This window comes from Ictalurus punctatus, chromosome 12 (genome assembly GCF_001660625.3).
Source record: "Ictalurus punctatus breed USDA103 chromosome 12, Coco_2.0, whole genome shotgun sequence".
Lineage (NCBI taxonomy): Eukaryota > Metazoa > Chordata > Actinopteri > Siluriformes > Ictaluridae > Ictalurus > Ictalurus punctatus.
The window spans coordinates 31,913,392-31,930,190 of NC_030427.2; the positions used below are offsets into that span (position 1 = coordinate 31,913,392).

A 16,799-nucleotide genomic window follows, 5' to 3' on the forward strand; every position below is an offset into this window, starting at 1 on the left:
CTTCATAAAAAAACTGGCAGTTAGTTCCTTGTTTTATTTCTTCCTTGTTGTATGAATGCCAGACAGTTAACTGCCTTGGGCTAATAATAAGTTATTTAGCTAGCGGCCATGTACTAATAACTGAAGTAATACAGTTCTCTATTAAATAAACAGGTGAGGGGTTAGTTATCTTGAAATAAGCAATTGGCTATTCACTATTAACCAGGTGAGTGCCTAGTGGCCTTTAACCAGTTGAGTAGCTATTTAAGCTTAACTAAACAAGTGTCTAGTAGCCTTTAACCAGTTGAGCGGCTAGTTACATTTAACTATTCAAGTCACTAGTTAACCAGGTGAGTGACTAATTTCTTTAACCAGGTGTGATTCTAGTTACCTTTAATCGGGTGTGTAACTATTGGCCTAAGCAAGTGTCTGGTGGCCTTTATCCAGGTGAGTGTCTAAGTTCCTTTACCCAGGTGAATGGTTATCTGTCTTTATCCAGGTGAGTGGTTAGCTGTCTTTATCCAAGCAAATGGATAGTGGCCTTTACCCAAGTGAGTGGAGAGATGCCAGGCTGTCAGGAGGTGACTTCCTCCTCACTTTTGTCCAAACAAAGGCTACTGCAGTGCGAGAAAACACCGAGCCTTTTTCACAGAGGGAGCAGAAACAGGATCCAAGCCTTTCACTGGGTTTTGTCTCTGGGACAACCGTCCCACTGGAAAATGTCACTGGGACCACTGGGACAACCATCATAAGAGGCTTGGGACCAAATGCCAAAATGCTCACTATTACCAGAGGACAGAGACAGATTTTTATGTCACATTGTGTGTGTGTGTGTGTGTGTGTGTGTGTGTGTGTGTGTGTGTGTGTGTGTGTGATCAGAAGAATTTAAGGTAGTGAAAATATCCTGAATATAGAACCAATTCTAGCTCATTTTCCCACATTAAGTCTATATCTGCAGATTTTTTTTTTATAGAAGGAAGTAAAACTGTCTGCAAGTACAACAGGACAGTATAAAGATTGAAATTAATTAATAATGTCTTGGAACCTGACCTCACACACATTCCGAGGGACTTTAATAATCGAGAGTGACGATCCATGTAAATGAAATTGTAATTAAACATAAAAGCCCTAGTCTTAGCCCTTTTTTTTCAAAGCCTTGATTGTTTTACTTCACTCTCATCACCCAGAATGCTACTTGCTGGTTGCTAGCAAGCGTTCCTGATCCTATTGTACTGCTGTTTGTTGTGGTTTCATTGTATGCGCCTAGCTTAGCCACTTGCTAGTCTGCTGAGCATGCACTACATCAACTTTGAACCCTAAATGGTCAGGACATTTAATATTTAACAAATGAAAATGCTTTTATTGTAATTAATAGTCCTGGCACAAGTTGGTACCAAATTGAATAATAACGTTTCAGAGTTTTATTTTACATCACAAGCAGATCTTTAGGGTACTTTTAATAAAGAACCGTGAAGTAACAACTAAACAATCCTGTTTTTAATCACTTCAACACTCCTCAAGTATTAGTTATGGAATTAAACCCTCAGTAAATATGCTAGCTCGCTGACGCTCCCTTTAGTATTTTATGTGTACGCTATCCACTAGGTCAGTTCAGGTTTTATCCCCCACGTCATTATTCAGAGCTACGATGCTGTTTTACGATTTATTTACAGTGGATACGGATAAGAACGTATGATGTTGATTCTTTGCATTTCTTTGATAAATTATTATTTAAAAAAATATATATATATATTTTTTAAAATCATAAAGTAATTTTTGTGCATGTACTTTTTTGTTTCTCTCATTTTATTCATGTTCTGATAACGGGAATGAACCTGTTTCCTGGTATCATGATAGATTTTTATAAATGTATAAAAATCTATCATGCGTCATTCAGCAATAAACCTTTTTTTTTTTTTTTTTTTTTAAAGTGTAACTGTTGACGTTATTGCAAAATAATCAACTTTGGTGTTGTGACAGTAACTCCTCTTCATCACACCTGCTCAACGACATTTTCCTCAAACCGCACCCCACACACACACACACACACACACACACACACCTTTTTTCATTAGAGTACTGAGTTCTGACATCAGCACATGTCTGTATGAGTAACTGGGCTGATTCAGAATTAAAAACAAAACATCTCTACACATCAACCAATCTTCACCATGTGTCTGGAACATGTTTCCTCTCAGAAAGGGTTCCTAGAAGAAATATAGATCCTGTTTCATGAATGTAAGAACCTGCTAATTATTCAGTTCACCAGCATGATGAGGTGCGGTGTGGCTAAGCATTTTTTTTTTATTTTTATTTTTTTTTTACTCTAAATAAAATTAGCGAGTTCTATATGCTATATGCTACGGTTCTTGTAAAGCTAATATTAGGGATAATGAATATTATACAACCAAATGGAACTGTAGCATAATAAGTACAAAATAAATGAGAACTTTCTGTGTTTGGGGGTGAAAACTATAGAGCACCACAAACACCACCTTTTGCCAACACCTCTTATCTCCCCCAAAAACCTGCTCAGTTTTCAGGGTGTGTGTGTGTGTGTGTGTGTGTGTGTGTGTGTGTGTGTGTGTGTGTGTGTGTGTGTGTGTGTGTGTGTGTTAGCTTTGGGTCATAAACCATTTTACTGCTCTTAGTAATTTCCATCATAACAGTTCCTCCAGCTCTGAAAATACTCTTTATGTGATGAAAGGTAAATAAAAGTAATAATCTGATTTGAGCAACATGTCAGTACTGTGATCTGTGTGTGTGTGTGTGTGTGTGTGTGTGTGTGTGTGTGTGTGTGTGTGTGTGTGCGAAACAGTAAAACAGGATGTGTGTGGTTTACCTATGTTAGGTCTTGAGAAACAGTAAAAGAGATACAGAAAAGAAAGTTGAACAATAACAAACTTTATACTTTATATTTTGATTTAATTCTAATTAAATTTGAATTAGTTTTAAGACTCTGGACTCTGGTCTTGCGCTCTCTGGTTCTGGTGTTTCATCATAAAACTGTTACAACATCATTATTTCTTTTTGTGCAACACTGCAGGTTTTGTTCCAGGTTCTAGAATAAAATAAGCTGCTTAAATATTTTAAATAAATATCTTGACTGCAAATTGGTGCTAAAACACTTTGCATTTTAATGTTTTGGGGTTTTTTTGTTTGTTTGTTTGTTTGTGCTTGTGTATGTTGTTAAATATTATAATCGAAAAAGAAAAAAAGGTTTATAATAAAAATTTCTGAAAGCAACAAGACTGGCAGTGGATGGGATGTGTGTGTGTGTGTGTGTGTGTGTGTGTGTGTGTGTGTGTGTACAATGTTAACAGAATAACTATATGCGATTTCCTTATCACAGGCTGTTATCACGCCTCTGTGGCAGATCCACATGTGAGGTTTATGAGGTTGGAGTTGATTAAGCTGGATATTAATTCCACATGCCTGTACTTATTGTCATGGTTATGCTGAAAGTCCTGATGTAATACTATCCCCATTTTTAGATTAGTATTATTAGGACACATACATACAAATAAAAACAACAGCCCTAACTGATCCAAAATCACATTAAATCACACATTAATGTGATTTAATTCACAGGGCAAATTCTCTATTAAAATATGTGTGTTATTGTTGACACGGTGAAGTTTATCTGTAAGGAGACGTTTGTTTAACTTGTACGGAAGGAGTCTCCAGTGTCAGTGCTGTGTAACACTCAGAGGTGAAGCTGTAATTTTAAGTTTATCGACATCTTCAGGACAGAGGAGCTTACACTTCTTTACTGTTTTTCACTAACACCACAAACTGTGATTTTTTTTTGTCTTATTAACTTCAAGAGAGAGAATAAAGAGAGAGAGAATAAAGAGCAAGAATTGAGAGAGAATAAAGAGAGTGAATAAAGAGATGGAATAAAGAGAGAGAGAATTAAGAGAGGGAAAAGAGAGAGATAATAAAGAGAGAGAATAAAGAGCAAGGCTGGTGAGGGAATGACTTTATAGCTGCTGTAACATAAGTGAGAATAGGGACTAGTTTCATGAGCATCCTAAAACGTTAAATTTAACTATAAATGGCTAAAAAAAAACATGACCTTTTTAAATAAATTAAAAAATTGTAATCCTCTGTAAATCGCTGTGGTATAAGAGGAATAAAACATTTGGGAACATGCTGTTATAGGAAAATCCGAGTGGTAACATTAACTTCAAATCATCAACCCACGTAGTCTGGATTCTCTCATTCCGCGTTCGATTTGATGAGGTACCCATTGAACGTGATGTAGATGTCCACATCATCGCTGTAGATGGCGTTCTCGCGCTCACGCTTGTAAAGACGCACCCACACCTCATCGCTGAGCTCAAGGGACAACAGGATGCTCTGGCTCTGCATGATGGAGCGCTCTCCAGGCTGGGTGTACACCAGAGTGCGATCCTTCTCATTCTGCATGACATGCACGTAGGTCTCCTTGAAGTTCCACGTGTGCACATTCACATTGAAGAAGTAGACACCTGGAATGCTGCACCGGAACTTGCCGGAGAACATGTCGAAATGGCCAGGCGTGTTGACGAAGACGGTGTCGAACAGAAGCACCTGATATGAGTCTGTGCTGTGGAGGGCTTTGCGGCGACCCACTGAGAAAGTAGAGTGCTCTGACTTGCATGGAGCTCCAGGTGCTCCGGCTTGACCTTTGGAGCCTTTGGGTCCTTCAGGACCTTGTGCTCCAGGATGACCTTCTAAACCAGGCTTCCCCAGTGTTCCCTTTTCTCCCTTTTCTCCTTTATCGCCTGAGGAGAAAGGAACAGAGTAAGATTGCACTGGATTGAGTTTTAGCTGTGCACATGCTGTTTAGATACTGATCTCCTGTTTTCATCTCAGCCTGCCTGTTTGAAATGACATGTATGGATTTGTCTCTAATTACCTCTAATTACCATATCTGTGTTCATATTCCCTTCTGAGACAGTAAGAAATACCTGAGTAAAGAGTTTTGATGTATACATCACATACACTCTGAGACACCTACGTTTATCAAGACAAGGTACCCAAAGTGCTGTAATTTTGGTATTTGTAAATAATACCATCAAATAACGGCCAAGTATGTTGATGAATCTGGTCAAAGAGAAATAAAAATATATCATAAAATACCAATGAATAATAAATAATAAATTGGCAATAAAAACCCCACTAGAATTCTGAAAGGTGAAAAATATCTACACGCCTCTTTAACATTGCATGGAAGTCGGGGACAGTGCCCAAGGAGTGGCAAACCGGGGTGGTGGTTCCCCTGTTCAAAAAGGGGGACCAGAGAGTGTGCGCCAACTAAAGGGGTATCACACTTCTCAGCCTCCCTGGTAAAGTCTACTCCAGGGTGCTGGAATGGAGGGTTTGGCCAATAGTCGTACCTCGGATTGAAGAGGAACAATGCGGATTCTGTCCTGGTCATGGAACAATGGACCAGCTCTTTACTCTCGCAAGGATCATGGAGGGGGCCTGGGAGTATACCCATCCGGTCTACATGTGTTTTGTGGATTTGGAGAAGGCATATTACCGGGTCCTCAGGGGTTTACTGTGGGAGGTGCTGAGGGAGTATGGAGTGAGGGGGTCCCTTCTTAGGTCTATCCAATCGCTGCACTCCCAAAGCGAGAGCTGTGACCGGATGCTCGGCAAAAAGTCGGACTCATTCCAGGTGGGGGGTGGTCTTCACCAGGGCTGTGCTTTGTCACCAATCCTATTTGTGATATTTATGGACAGGATTTCGAGGCGTAGTCATGGTGGGAAGAGGTTGCAGTTTGGTGACCTGATGATCGCATCGCTGATTTTTGCAGATGATGTGGTCCTGATGGCATCATCGGTCCGTAACCTCCAGCATTCACTGGATCGGTTCACAGCTGAGTGTGAAGCGGCTGGGATAAGGATTAGTACCTCTAAATCTGAGACCACGGTTCTCAGCAGGAAACTGATGGAGTGCCTACTCCAGGTGGGGAATGAGCACTTAACCCAAGTGAAGGAGTTCAAGTACCTCGGGGTCTTGTTCATGAGTGAGGGGACATGCGAGCGGGAGCTTGGCCGGAGAATCGGAGCAGCGGGAGCAGAATTGTAATCGCTTTACTGCTTTATCGCTTTATATCTCCACACTGGCCTGGGAATGCCTCGGAATCCCCCAGTCAGAGTTGGTTAATGTGGCTCAGGAAAGGGAAGTTGAGGGAGAGCTGCCACCCCCGCGACCCAATAACAGATAAACGGTTGAGGATGGATAGAAAAATATCTTGCTTAGACACACAAGTAAAAGTCAGGGTTTTAGTTCAAAATAACCTAAATGGCAAATAATGGGTCATATTCAGAGTTGGTGACTTAAGTTCAAAGGTTACGTCGATGTGACACACAAAGTCTGTGCACATTTGTGTAATGTATGTGCTATATTCAGAACTGGAGCAAAAAGGTGAATTAATTCAGACCTGAATTATGTTCCAAGTTTCTGAAAAATATAAAAGTACATATTCCCAGTTTGTGAGGCTTCTATAAATGAGACCAATTAAAAATAATAAAAATTTCAACACTCTTTAATTGTATTTTTTTTTCCCAATAGACATCAGGTCAAAACAGTTGAACTTCACAAACAATATACCAACACGAAATAAAAAATAAAAATAAAAATAAATTGTTGGTCTATACTTTAAGCTTCTTCTCAAGGTTACCAACTTTGCATATTTGAAACAATTTCTCTGTGACACAAAGAAGTGGTGCACCTTGCACTTATTACAGAAGATGTGTGTCATTCCGGAACAACCTTGTAATTTGCATCTTGTTGCTTCTTTTTCCCTATCATCATTTGGCAGGTGGTCCACCATATCTGTTTGGACTTCAAGAACTGGCCGCCATTCCCTTATCCCTCTCTTTTGTCCAGCTTCATCATGTGGAGTTGGGCAGGTAGTGGCTGTGTTAGAATTGCTTGGCCTCCCTCGTTTTTTAACAAGCACTTCGGCCATATTCATTTTGAATTCAAGGAGGTCCATGATTTTCTGTGGCTGAGTTCCCTTGTTTTCATTGTCCCTGCCATACTCAAGCCAGTTGTTCACTACAGCAACACCAAAAGCATGAGAAATCATGCGGAGTGGCCATTTGAGGGAACTGATAGCAATCCTGTAAAGTCTAATTAGATGATCAAGCTTGTCCACCCCTCCCATGACCTTGTTGTATTTCTTCTCAAACTCTGGACGCTTGAGCTTCACAAACTGATTCTCTTTCTGAACCCACCTCAACTTCATTTTCATCTCTAACACCAACAAAGTTCAGCACAACAGAGTGGTTATCAAACCACTTCACTAGAACTTCTTTTCCATCCCTACTTCTATGGGAGCTCAGTGGTTAAGATGTTGGACTTCTGAATGGAAGAATGTGAGTTCAAATCCCAGCACTGCCAAGCTGCCACTGTTGGGTCCTCCAGCAAGGCCCTCAACTGCTCAGTTGTATAAATGAGATAATTGTATGTCGCTCTGGATAAGGGTGTCTGCCAAATGCTGCTGTAATGTAACTTCAAGGTTTCCCCACTTTTTCTTTGACATTTACTTGTCTGTCTTCAGTGGGGGATTTGTAAAGCAGCAAAGCTTTACTGTTCCGCAAGAACTTCAAGGATATTGTAGGTGGTGAAGTAGTTGTCAAAAAAGAGCTTGTGGTTGGGAGCCTGAATTCCCTGCCACAGGTGAGAGACAACATTTACAGCATTTGACAGATGCTCTTATCCAGAGGTTAAAGGTGTTGCTCAAGGGCCCAGCAGTGGCAGCGCTTGGATTTGAACTCACAACCATCTGCTCAGTAGATCACCGTCTTAACCATTGAGCTACCACTGCTATTGCTACAAAAGAAGCTACATGAGGAAATCATAAACAAGCCCACTTTTGATACAGAGGAAATACATCCTCACTCTCCATGGTGGTTTCCCTTTGATATACTGTAGCACAGAGAGTTGTCCTCTGAAAGGCACAATCTGTTCATCAATACAGAGATCTTCCTCCAGTTGTAGCTGCAGACAGTGTTTCCTAATGGACTCATAGTGTGGTCTGACCTTGAATAACACATCAGTGTCTCCAGGAGGCCTCTCATAGTTGTTCACAACATGCAGGTTGGAGCGGAGTTGAAAAAATTATCTCGAGACAAGGTTTCCCTGAAAATTCCAATATTGATACTGGAGAACCAGTACATTCTCACTCTTGGAAAACCAAGCACTCCCATTGCCATATGTAGACTGGCAAGGACTTCAATCTCAGAAGCTGAGGCATGTTTATACCCCTGACTCCCTTTTGTTCTGCATATATATTGGTCATTGTGCTCATCAGCTCAAACATCTCAGTGGTAGGTCTTTCCCATGTTGTTTCTACTGTTGTAAAGGGGGTGTGACACCACTGAATATCACCCTTGTTTGTGACATTTGCAAAAGGATCATCACCAAGTACTGGTTCTACATCTGCCTCATGCTTATAATCTTCTGTCTTCTTGATCCTGACTTTCCTCTGCCTCAATCTCAATTTCCTCCTCTACCATTGGTAACAGTGACTGATCTCTGTCCTACCCTGAAATTATTAGCAAAAAATGTCCCTTACAAAACAACTTCTTTAAAAGTGTTATATTGTAATTTATATTTTGGGGCATCTAATTGTATGAAAAGTCTTAACTAACTATCCCTAACTTTCATTCTACACTCACCAACTGTTGGAGATCTAGCATCATCCGCGTTTCCATCTCTATCTCCATCTTCCTCATCACTCCACATAAAGTCAACATCGGAGATATTTCCATCAGCTGTATGTTCAAGCTGCATGTGAAATAGTTTCAACAATGTTTTAGTACTCTGATATAGATTTTTATATAAGCAAGGTCAATCAACATTACTGGAGATTTGATTTCAGTAAAAGGCTTTTGAACCCACTGTACATTCTAGTGGACTGACATAGTTGAAAAAATCCAGTTTTAAAACCTCTATAATCGACTTTTAACTTTAATTAATAAGTTCAGTCCTTCTATTTTACATACAACCTATGAAATACTGTCAAACATATCAATAAATGTGAATAAAACCATTGAAAACATTCCTTACGTCTATGTTTGGAGTGAAGTGCTGCCATGCTTCTCTACAGTGTAGTGGATTTTTTTTTTCAAATTACAACATGCAGAGCCTTACTGCCATTTGATTGGATGATGAATGTCCAGTCTTATGGACTTCAGGCTTTAAAATAGGTGAGATGCTCCAGAATAAAAAAAAAAAACACGTACTGACTTGTGATGTCCGTTGTAATGGGCGCAGGGTCCAAAGGGGCTATTGAGTGAATCTGGGAGCTCGCAAGTGAAAATAGCTTTACTGTGCATGCCTCCTCAAAATGACAGAGGAGTTGAGACTGACGACACCCCTTTCTCTCCAGTATCTTTATTTTATCCAGTTTTTCAGGTATTATCATATGTTGTTTTGGCCTCTGGTGCGGGGTCTGCAACATCAGTATTTAAACAAGGAACATTCCTCGTATTCAGAGTCGGGTTACCCGGGTACTTCAGTAAATATTATGAGCTTAATGTAGTTCACACCTCCAAGGCTGTCAGATTTGTCTTTAGTAGAAGCATCAGCCATGAGATTTTTCAATGCCCACAGCCCCAGTTTCATGCACAAGTGCTCTCAATAAAACCTGAAAAATCTGGGAATAGAACATGTGGACTGAAGGAGGAGAAACCCCTATTTTTTTTGGCAAATCCCATCGTGCGTATGCCAATCCAGTGCTTTTGTCTGAATAGTGCTTAAATTTGTAAGTTCTGAGACCTGAGGTCTGAATACCAACTTCAGAATTGCACAATTTCACTCTCATGCAGTTCATTCAGTTAGTACGTGCCTTGTAGGTGACTTACAAAGAATAATTATGTAAATAATCACATGCACAGAAGGGGATGAAGACATAATGTAAAAAAATCAGTTCATTCATTGATTCATTCGTCATCAGTAAGTGCTTTATCCTGGTCACAGTGCATCCACAGTGGATCTGGAGCCTATCTCGGGAACACTGGGTGTGTGGTGGGAATACACTCTGGACATGATGCCAGTCCATGGATACACACGCACACACGCACGCACACACACACACACACACAAACCTAGGGGCAGATTAGTGTAGCCAATCCACTTACTGGAAGGTTTTAAGGAGGAAATGGAAGAATCTGGAGGAAACCCATGTGAACATCTGAAACTGCACTTCTCAACAGCCATGGTGATTCAGTAGATTCCGTTCATAAATCAGCTTGCACATTTTTATTTTTGTAGGTTATTTAATTTGCATGTGTGTGTTTAGAAAAACATTCAAAAATTCCCTCAAGACACAAACAAACCCTAGAGTTGATCTTTTATTCCAAGCTTCTCCTCCACTAGGTTCTAGCACATGCACTTACACACACACTCACCACATGCGTTCACTGGACCTTCACTGCAGGCATGATGAAACAGGTCTCTTACAATGCAGCTCCTCAGCCCATGTTTTTGTGAATTCAGACTGATTTAATACTTAGTCCTGAGGCTTTTGATGTGGTGTGCTCTAGGTAATCCAGAGTTTCTGCTCCGTGTGGATTGGTGATATTTGCTAAATGCCTTCACTAAGTAGCAAATGCTTTTTAAAATCCTATTACCACCCCAATCTGATAGCTTATCCCACAAGACTCAGATCCCAAGGTGAGATGTTTAGATTACCTTTGAGGATGGTCATATTGATGTATGTGCGTATTTCAGGCATGGCCGGCGTGTCTGGCGGTAGTGATGTGTGGTCCTCGTCTGGCAGAACGTCATCATCACAACAGTGCCGACATGGCGACTGAGGCACAGAGAGCGTCAGGGGGACAAGGATGAGGAACGGCACAATTACAGAAACAAACATGTCTGAACCTGCACAGACAATCCAGTATTTAAAACAGTCAATTCCATTTTTATAAAACTGTATATTATGTATATTCTCAATAATTGAAGCATCATTGACTACACCTGGACATGATAGATGTCAAATTAAAACGCTAATGAATTCAGAAATTACTCGGATGCACATACTCAAGTTGCTTTCAACACACTTAACACTGTTTGACTCTACTGCACACAGCTATTAAAGAGAAATGATTCATAATCAGATTAGGATGGATTCTCTTTTGAGTCTGGTTCCCATCCAGGTTTCTTCCTCTTGTCATCTCAGGGAGTTTTCCCTCACTACCGTTGCCTCTGGCTTTCTCATTAGGGACACAGTTACATTAAATTAAATTGAAGTTGGAGAGTCAAAGTCCCAAGATCAAGCACCCCAAGATTTAGAGCTCCCAATTCTGGTCCTGGACAGCCCGCTGTCCTGCACATTTTAGTGTCTTCCCTGTCTAACATACTGCTTCATCTAATCAGTTCATTAATAGCCCTTCATGAGTTGAAGTAGGTGATAGAGCAGGGAACCTTATTCAGTTCTTCAGGAGACACCTATGTGTGATGTGATGTGAAGACACCTATCAGTCACATGATAGACCACATGTGGGATTGGGTAGACCCAAACTCAAATGCAAACACAGACGAACAAACAAACTAAAGCAAAATCACAATCCTTTAATGCACTGAAAATCAAACTCAAATTGAAACCCAACTCCAAACACAAATTTAACCGTAAGCACAAAGGAACATCAAAACACAAATTCAAACCCATGCGCAAATGCTCACCCACTCAAAACCAAAGTGCAAATCTTATTGTTATGGTGAGATCAATTGCAAACATTTATGCAAATCTAAGCCAAACACAAACCTATGCACAATCTAAAACACAAACAGAAACATATAAAAAGATGTAGTCTTTAAATTATACTGAAGCCCCACTAGAGGGCGATGTTGGACTGAAAGGTGACACAACACCACCCTTTTATTAGGTTTGGGAGTTCACGTGTTTAAAAAAAAAAAAAAAAAATTAGAAGAAAAGCTAATAACAGTACTTCAGAGTGTAATAGTTTATATTTAACATCAACTAATTTTCATTATAATACTCAGGTGAGTTAAATAACTATACATTCCAGAGAGGAGCTTTACATCATGTAGGCTATACTACAAGGCAAAAATACAAACTGAAGGAATAAACAGACCCCAATCCCCAAAAGAAACTAAACATAGAATGTAAAACAAACAATTTACATGTACACATACTACAACTACTACTACTACTACTACTACTACTAATAATAATAATAATAATAATATCTTTGTTTATATAGCACTTTAAAATACTTAAAATGGTTTACATACAACTGGATTCATGAAAAAGTGTGAATCAAAAGGATTAAAGTAATTTACTAATAAATTTAGTGCCTCACTACAGGGTCCCTGAAAAATCAGGAACCAATGAGACCAAGACTACATGTACATGTTTTAGGTATTTATTATTTACAACATTTACTATATTTTAATCCTTATGCATTTTCTCAGCCACTGTATCATGTTTTTATGGATTTTGCTCAACATATTTCCTTTTATTCCTGACTTTTTGGAAACATTGTAGAGAGTTACAAACTCAAATTCAAACAGGACCCTAAAATCGGAAATGGAAACCTAAACAAACTTAAAGCCAAACACAAACCCAAATGTAAACCAAACACAGATCCAAATGTAAACCAAACCGAAACCCAAATGTAAAGCAAACACAGATCCAAATGTAAACCAAACACAGATACAAATGTAAACCAAACCAAAACCCAAATGTAAACCAAACACAGATCCAAATGTAAACCAAACACAGATCCAAATGTAAACCAAACCGAAACCCAAATGTAAACCAAACACAGACCCAAATGTAAACCAAACCGAAACCCAAATGTAAACCAAACACAGACCCAAATGTAAACCAAACGCTGATCCAAATGTAAACCAAACCAAAACCCAAATGTTAATCAAACACTGATCCAAATGTAAACAAAACACAAAATCAAATGGAAACCAAACCCCAATGTAAATCACACTGAAACCCAAATGTGAAGACAAAAATCTAAACGTAAACCAGACCAAAACCCAACTGTAAACCAAACACGAACTCAAATGTACACCTGAGAAGTAAAATGATTAACATTATAACAATGATTAACATCTCCTTACAATAGATATACTAGGCAGTAAATGAACAGTCGGTTCTTGAAGTTGACGTGTTGGAAACAGGAAAAATGGGCAAGTATAAGAATCTGAGCAAATTTGACAAGAACCAAATTTTTGATGGCTAGACGACAGGGTCAGAGCTTCTCCAAAACAGCAGGTCTTGCTTGGTTCCCAGTATGTAGTGGTTAGTACCTACCAGAAGTGGTCCAAGGAAGGACAACCGGTGAACAGGCGACAGGGTCATGGTCGTCCAAGGCTCACTGATGCGCGTGGGAGCGAAGGCTAGTCCGTCTTGTCCGATCCCACAGAAGAGCTACTGTAGCACAAACTGCTGAAAAAGTTCATGCTGGTTCTGATAGAAAGGAGTCAGAACACACAGTGCATCACAGTTTGCTGCGTATGGAGCTGTGAAGCTGCAGACCGGTCAGAGTTCCCATGCTGACCCCCCGTACACCTCCGAAATCTCCTACAATGGACACTTGAGCATCAAAACTGCACCATGGAGCAATGGATGAAGGTGGCCTAGTCTGATGAATCATGTTTTCTATTACATCATATGGACATTCAGGTGCATGTGAGTTGCTTACCTGGGGAAGAGATGGCACCAGGATGCACTATGGGAAGAAGGCGAGCTGGTTGAAGCAGTGTGATGCTCTGGGCAATGTTCATGGGTCCTGCATTCATGGGGATGTTACTTTAACATGTACCACCTATCTAAATATTGTTGAAGGTCCAGAATACCTTCATTTCTATTCCTTAATGACAGTGCATGTCAAATTCCACCAGTCCATATATATCTGAAACGATACCAATTTGGATGTATATTGCTTTGGTATTCTTCCATTTTGTTGCCATGTCAAATAATCCCCTAAAGGATTTTGTCTGGGGACATTCACACCTCAAAGGTCTTTTAGAGTTCATGCCTTGACAAGTCAGAGCTGTTTTGGCAACACAAGGGGGACCTTCCTGTGGTAAACCAAAACAAACTCAGACACAAACAGAACCTTATTTTTAAAATGTGTGAACAGAAGCCTGGCCATTATCTCTGACTTTATTGGGTATGAAAACAAGAAGCTTAATATGTTTTCTAAGGAGCACACACACACACACACACACACACACACACACACACACACACACGCACACACACACACACACAAATATAACAATCCATTGTCCAATAAATCTGTCTATCTGATCTTAAGCATTTCTGTACACTGAGACTCAGTGCACATGGATTCGCATGGAAAAGCTCTTAGCAGAACAACAGATGCTCTTCATGTTCAACCTCATGCTCTATGCATTTTCAAATGTAAACCAAACACAAACTGAAATCTAAAGCAAAGCCAAATCTAAAGCAAACACAAACCCAAATGTAAATCAAACCCAAACCCAAATCTAAAGCAAACAAAAACCCAAATCTAAATCAAACCCAAACCCAAATCTAAAGCAAACAAAAACCCAAATGTAAATCAAACCCAAACCCAAATCTAAAGCAAACACAAACCCAAATGTAAACAAACACAAACCCAAATCTTAAGCCAACACAAACCCAAATGCAAACCAAACACAAACCTAAATGTAAACCAAAAACAAACTCAAACGGATCCTTATTTTTAAAATGTGTGAACAGAAGCCCAGCTGTTATCTCGGACTTTAATGAGTGTGAAAACAAGAACCTTTCACACTCATTACAAAACTACTGGGCCTCATATGTGGTTAATATGTTTTCAAGGCACCTCGCAACAGATGCAACAGTGTGTGTGTGTGTGTGTGTGTGTGTGTGTGTGTGTGTGTGTGTGTATTAAACTTACCACGTTTATTCATGCTGAGCTTGCAGACAAATAATGAGAGAGAGAGGAAGAAAAAATTCCACTTTTGCTCCACTGTCTACTTTGCTTCTTCCCTCCCTCATCGGTCTCTTTCTAACTCCCTCCCTTCCTTTTTTCCTACACATTACACTATTCTCATCCTACCCTCCTCTCTCTCTCTCTCTCTCTCTCTCTCTCTCTCTCTCTCTCTCTCTCTCTCTCACACACACACACACACATACACGTAAGTGGAATTTTGGCTCAGTGACACACATTTCATGGATCTGTCAGTTTGATAAAGTGCTAACACACACACACACACACACACACACACACACACACACACACACACACACACACACACATACACACACACACACACACACACACACAGCTGTTTTGCTTTACCTTTATAGGCTTGTGCGTTAGATTTTCTTTTCCTTGCATAACTGTAATTATGTCACATCCATGAGCACTGCTTGAGATCCTGCTGGGACAATTTATATTAACTGTAATAACTTTATTAAGACTAATATAACATGCATGTTGCCCCCGTCCCAACTTTTTAAAAATGTGCTGCAGCAATGAAATTCCAAATTACCTTATTTTTTCCTTAAAGTGGTACATTTCCTCAGTGTAAACATTTGATATGTTTTCTTTGTTCTATTGTGAATAACATATGGGTTTATGAGATTTGAAAATCATTGCATTCTGTTTTTATTTACATTTTACACAACATCCCAAGTTTTTTGGAATTGGGGTTGTATATTCCCATTAATATTTTACATTTTTTTAGTACACCTGGGTGATTAGGGACAGGAAATTGTTCAACTATGACTTCCTGTTTCACAGGGGTATAAATATGAGGTAACACACAGGCCAAATTCCCTTAGTCATTCATGACAACGGGTAAGACCATGGAATATAGCTGTGATGTGCGGCAAAAAGGTTGTTGAGCTTCACACAATGGGGCGTGTCTATAAGAAAATAGCACAAGCATTGAAAACGCCCGTTTCCACCATCAGGGCAATAATTAAGAAGTTCCAGTCAACTGGAAATGTTATGAATCGACCTGGAACTGGATGTGTGTCTGTATCGTCTCAACGCACTGTGAAGAGGACGGTTCGAGTGGATAAAACATCTCCAAGGATCACAGCTGGAGAATTGTAGAAGTTAGTCGTGTCTTGGGGTCAGAAAGTCTCCAAAACTACAATCCGAAGTCACCGACATCACCACAAGCTGTTTGGAAGGGTTTCAAGACATTTTGTTAGGATACATTGCAGCATGGACTCTATCAAATATCAACAGATATTAAATGAAAACCTGATTGCCTCTGCCATCCCAGTCCCCTGACCTGAACCCCATAGAAAACTTGTGGGGTGAACTGCAGAGGAGAGTCCACCAGCGTGGACCTCGAAATGTGAAGGATCTGGAGAGATTCTGTATGGAGGAACGATCTCAGATCCCTCGCCATGTATTCTCCAACCTCATCAGGCGTTATAGGAGAAGACTCAGAGCTATTATCTTGGCGGGAGGGAGCTAGCACAAAGTATTGACTAAAAGGGTGCCAATAATTGTTGCACACCTATATTTAACAAAGATTTTTTTTTGATAAACCTGTGTTGTGTTAGCAATTGTTTGATATCCATGAGAGCAGAGTATTTTTGTGATTTTCATTTTATTTTAAAATTGTAGATGTAGAGTACTGTGAAAAAGTCTCAGCACCCTCATTTATTTTCTTATTTACATACATTATAATAATTTTGTCTTAGATTTTTAATTTATTACTTTAGGTCAGCAAAAAACCCAATTTTTTTCAGACGAAAACATAATGAGCAGATTCATTATTAGTCATAATGAGTAGATTCCAACATGCTTAGCTCACTTCATTATAAAACAGAGAC

The 16,799-nt window shown here is 39.7% G+C and overlaps 1 protein-coding gene across 10 annotated transcripts; it reads right to left on the reverse strand.

Moving 5' to 3' along the window:
* Positions 1 to 2,867: 2,867 nt before the first annotated feature.
* On the reverse strand, positions 2,868 to 15,052 carry c1qtnf6a (C1q and TNF related 6a). 10 transcript variants are annotated; one of them, XM_053683981.1, is made up of 5 exons: positions 14,899 to 15,019; positions 13,672 to 14,050; positions 13,281 to 13,550; positions 10,679 to 10,799; positions 2,868 to 4,748 (listed from the first exon to the last, which is right to left on the reverse strand). In XM_053683981.1, exons 3-5 carry the CDS (start codon positions 13,326 to 13,328, stop codon positions 4,201 to 4,203), a joined length of 717 nt encoding a protein of 238 aa, XP_053539956.1. In that variant the 5' UTR covers positions 13,329 to 13,550; positions 13,672 to 14,050; positions 14,899 to 15,019; the 3' UTR covers positions 2,868 to 4,200. The 10 variants fall into 10 exon arrangements, with proteins under 10 accessions (XP_053539956.1, XP_053539954.1, XP_047014886.1 ...); XM_053683979.1 differs by having other exon boundaries at positions 10,679 to 10,870; positions 13,281 to 13,436; positions 14,899 to 15,018; XM_047158930.2 differs by having other exon boundaries at positions 10,679 to 10,870; positions 14,899 to 15,018.
* Positions 15,053 to 16,799: the final 1,747 nt, after the last annotated feature.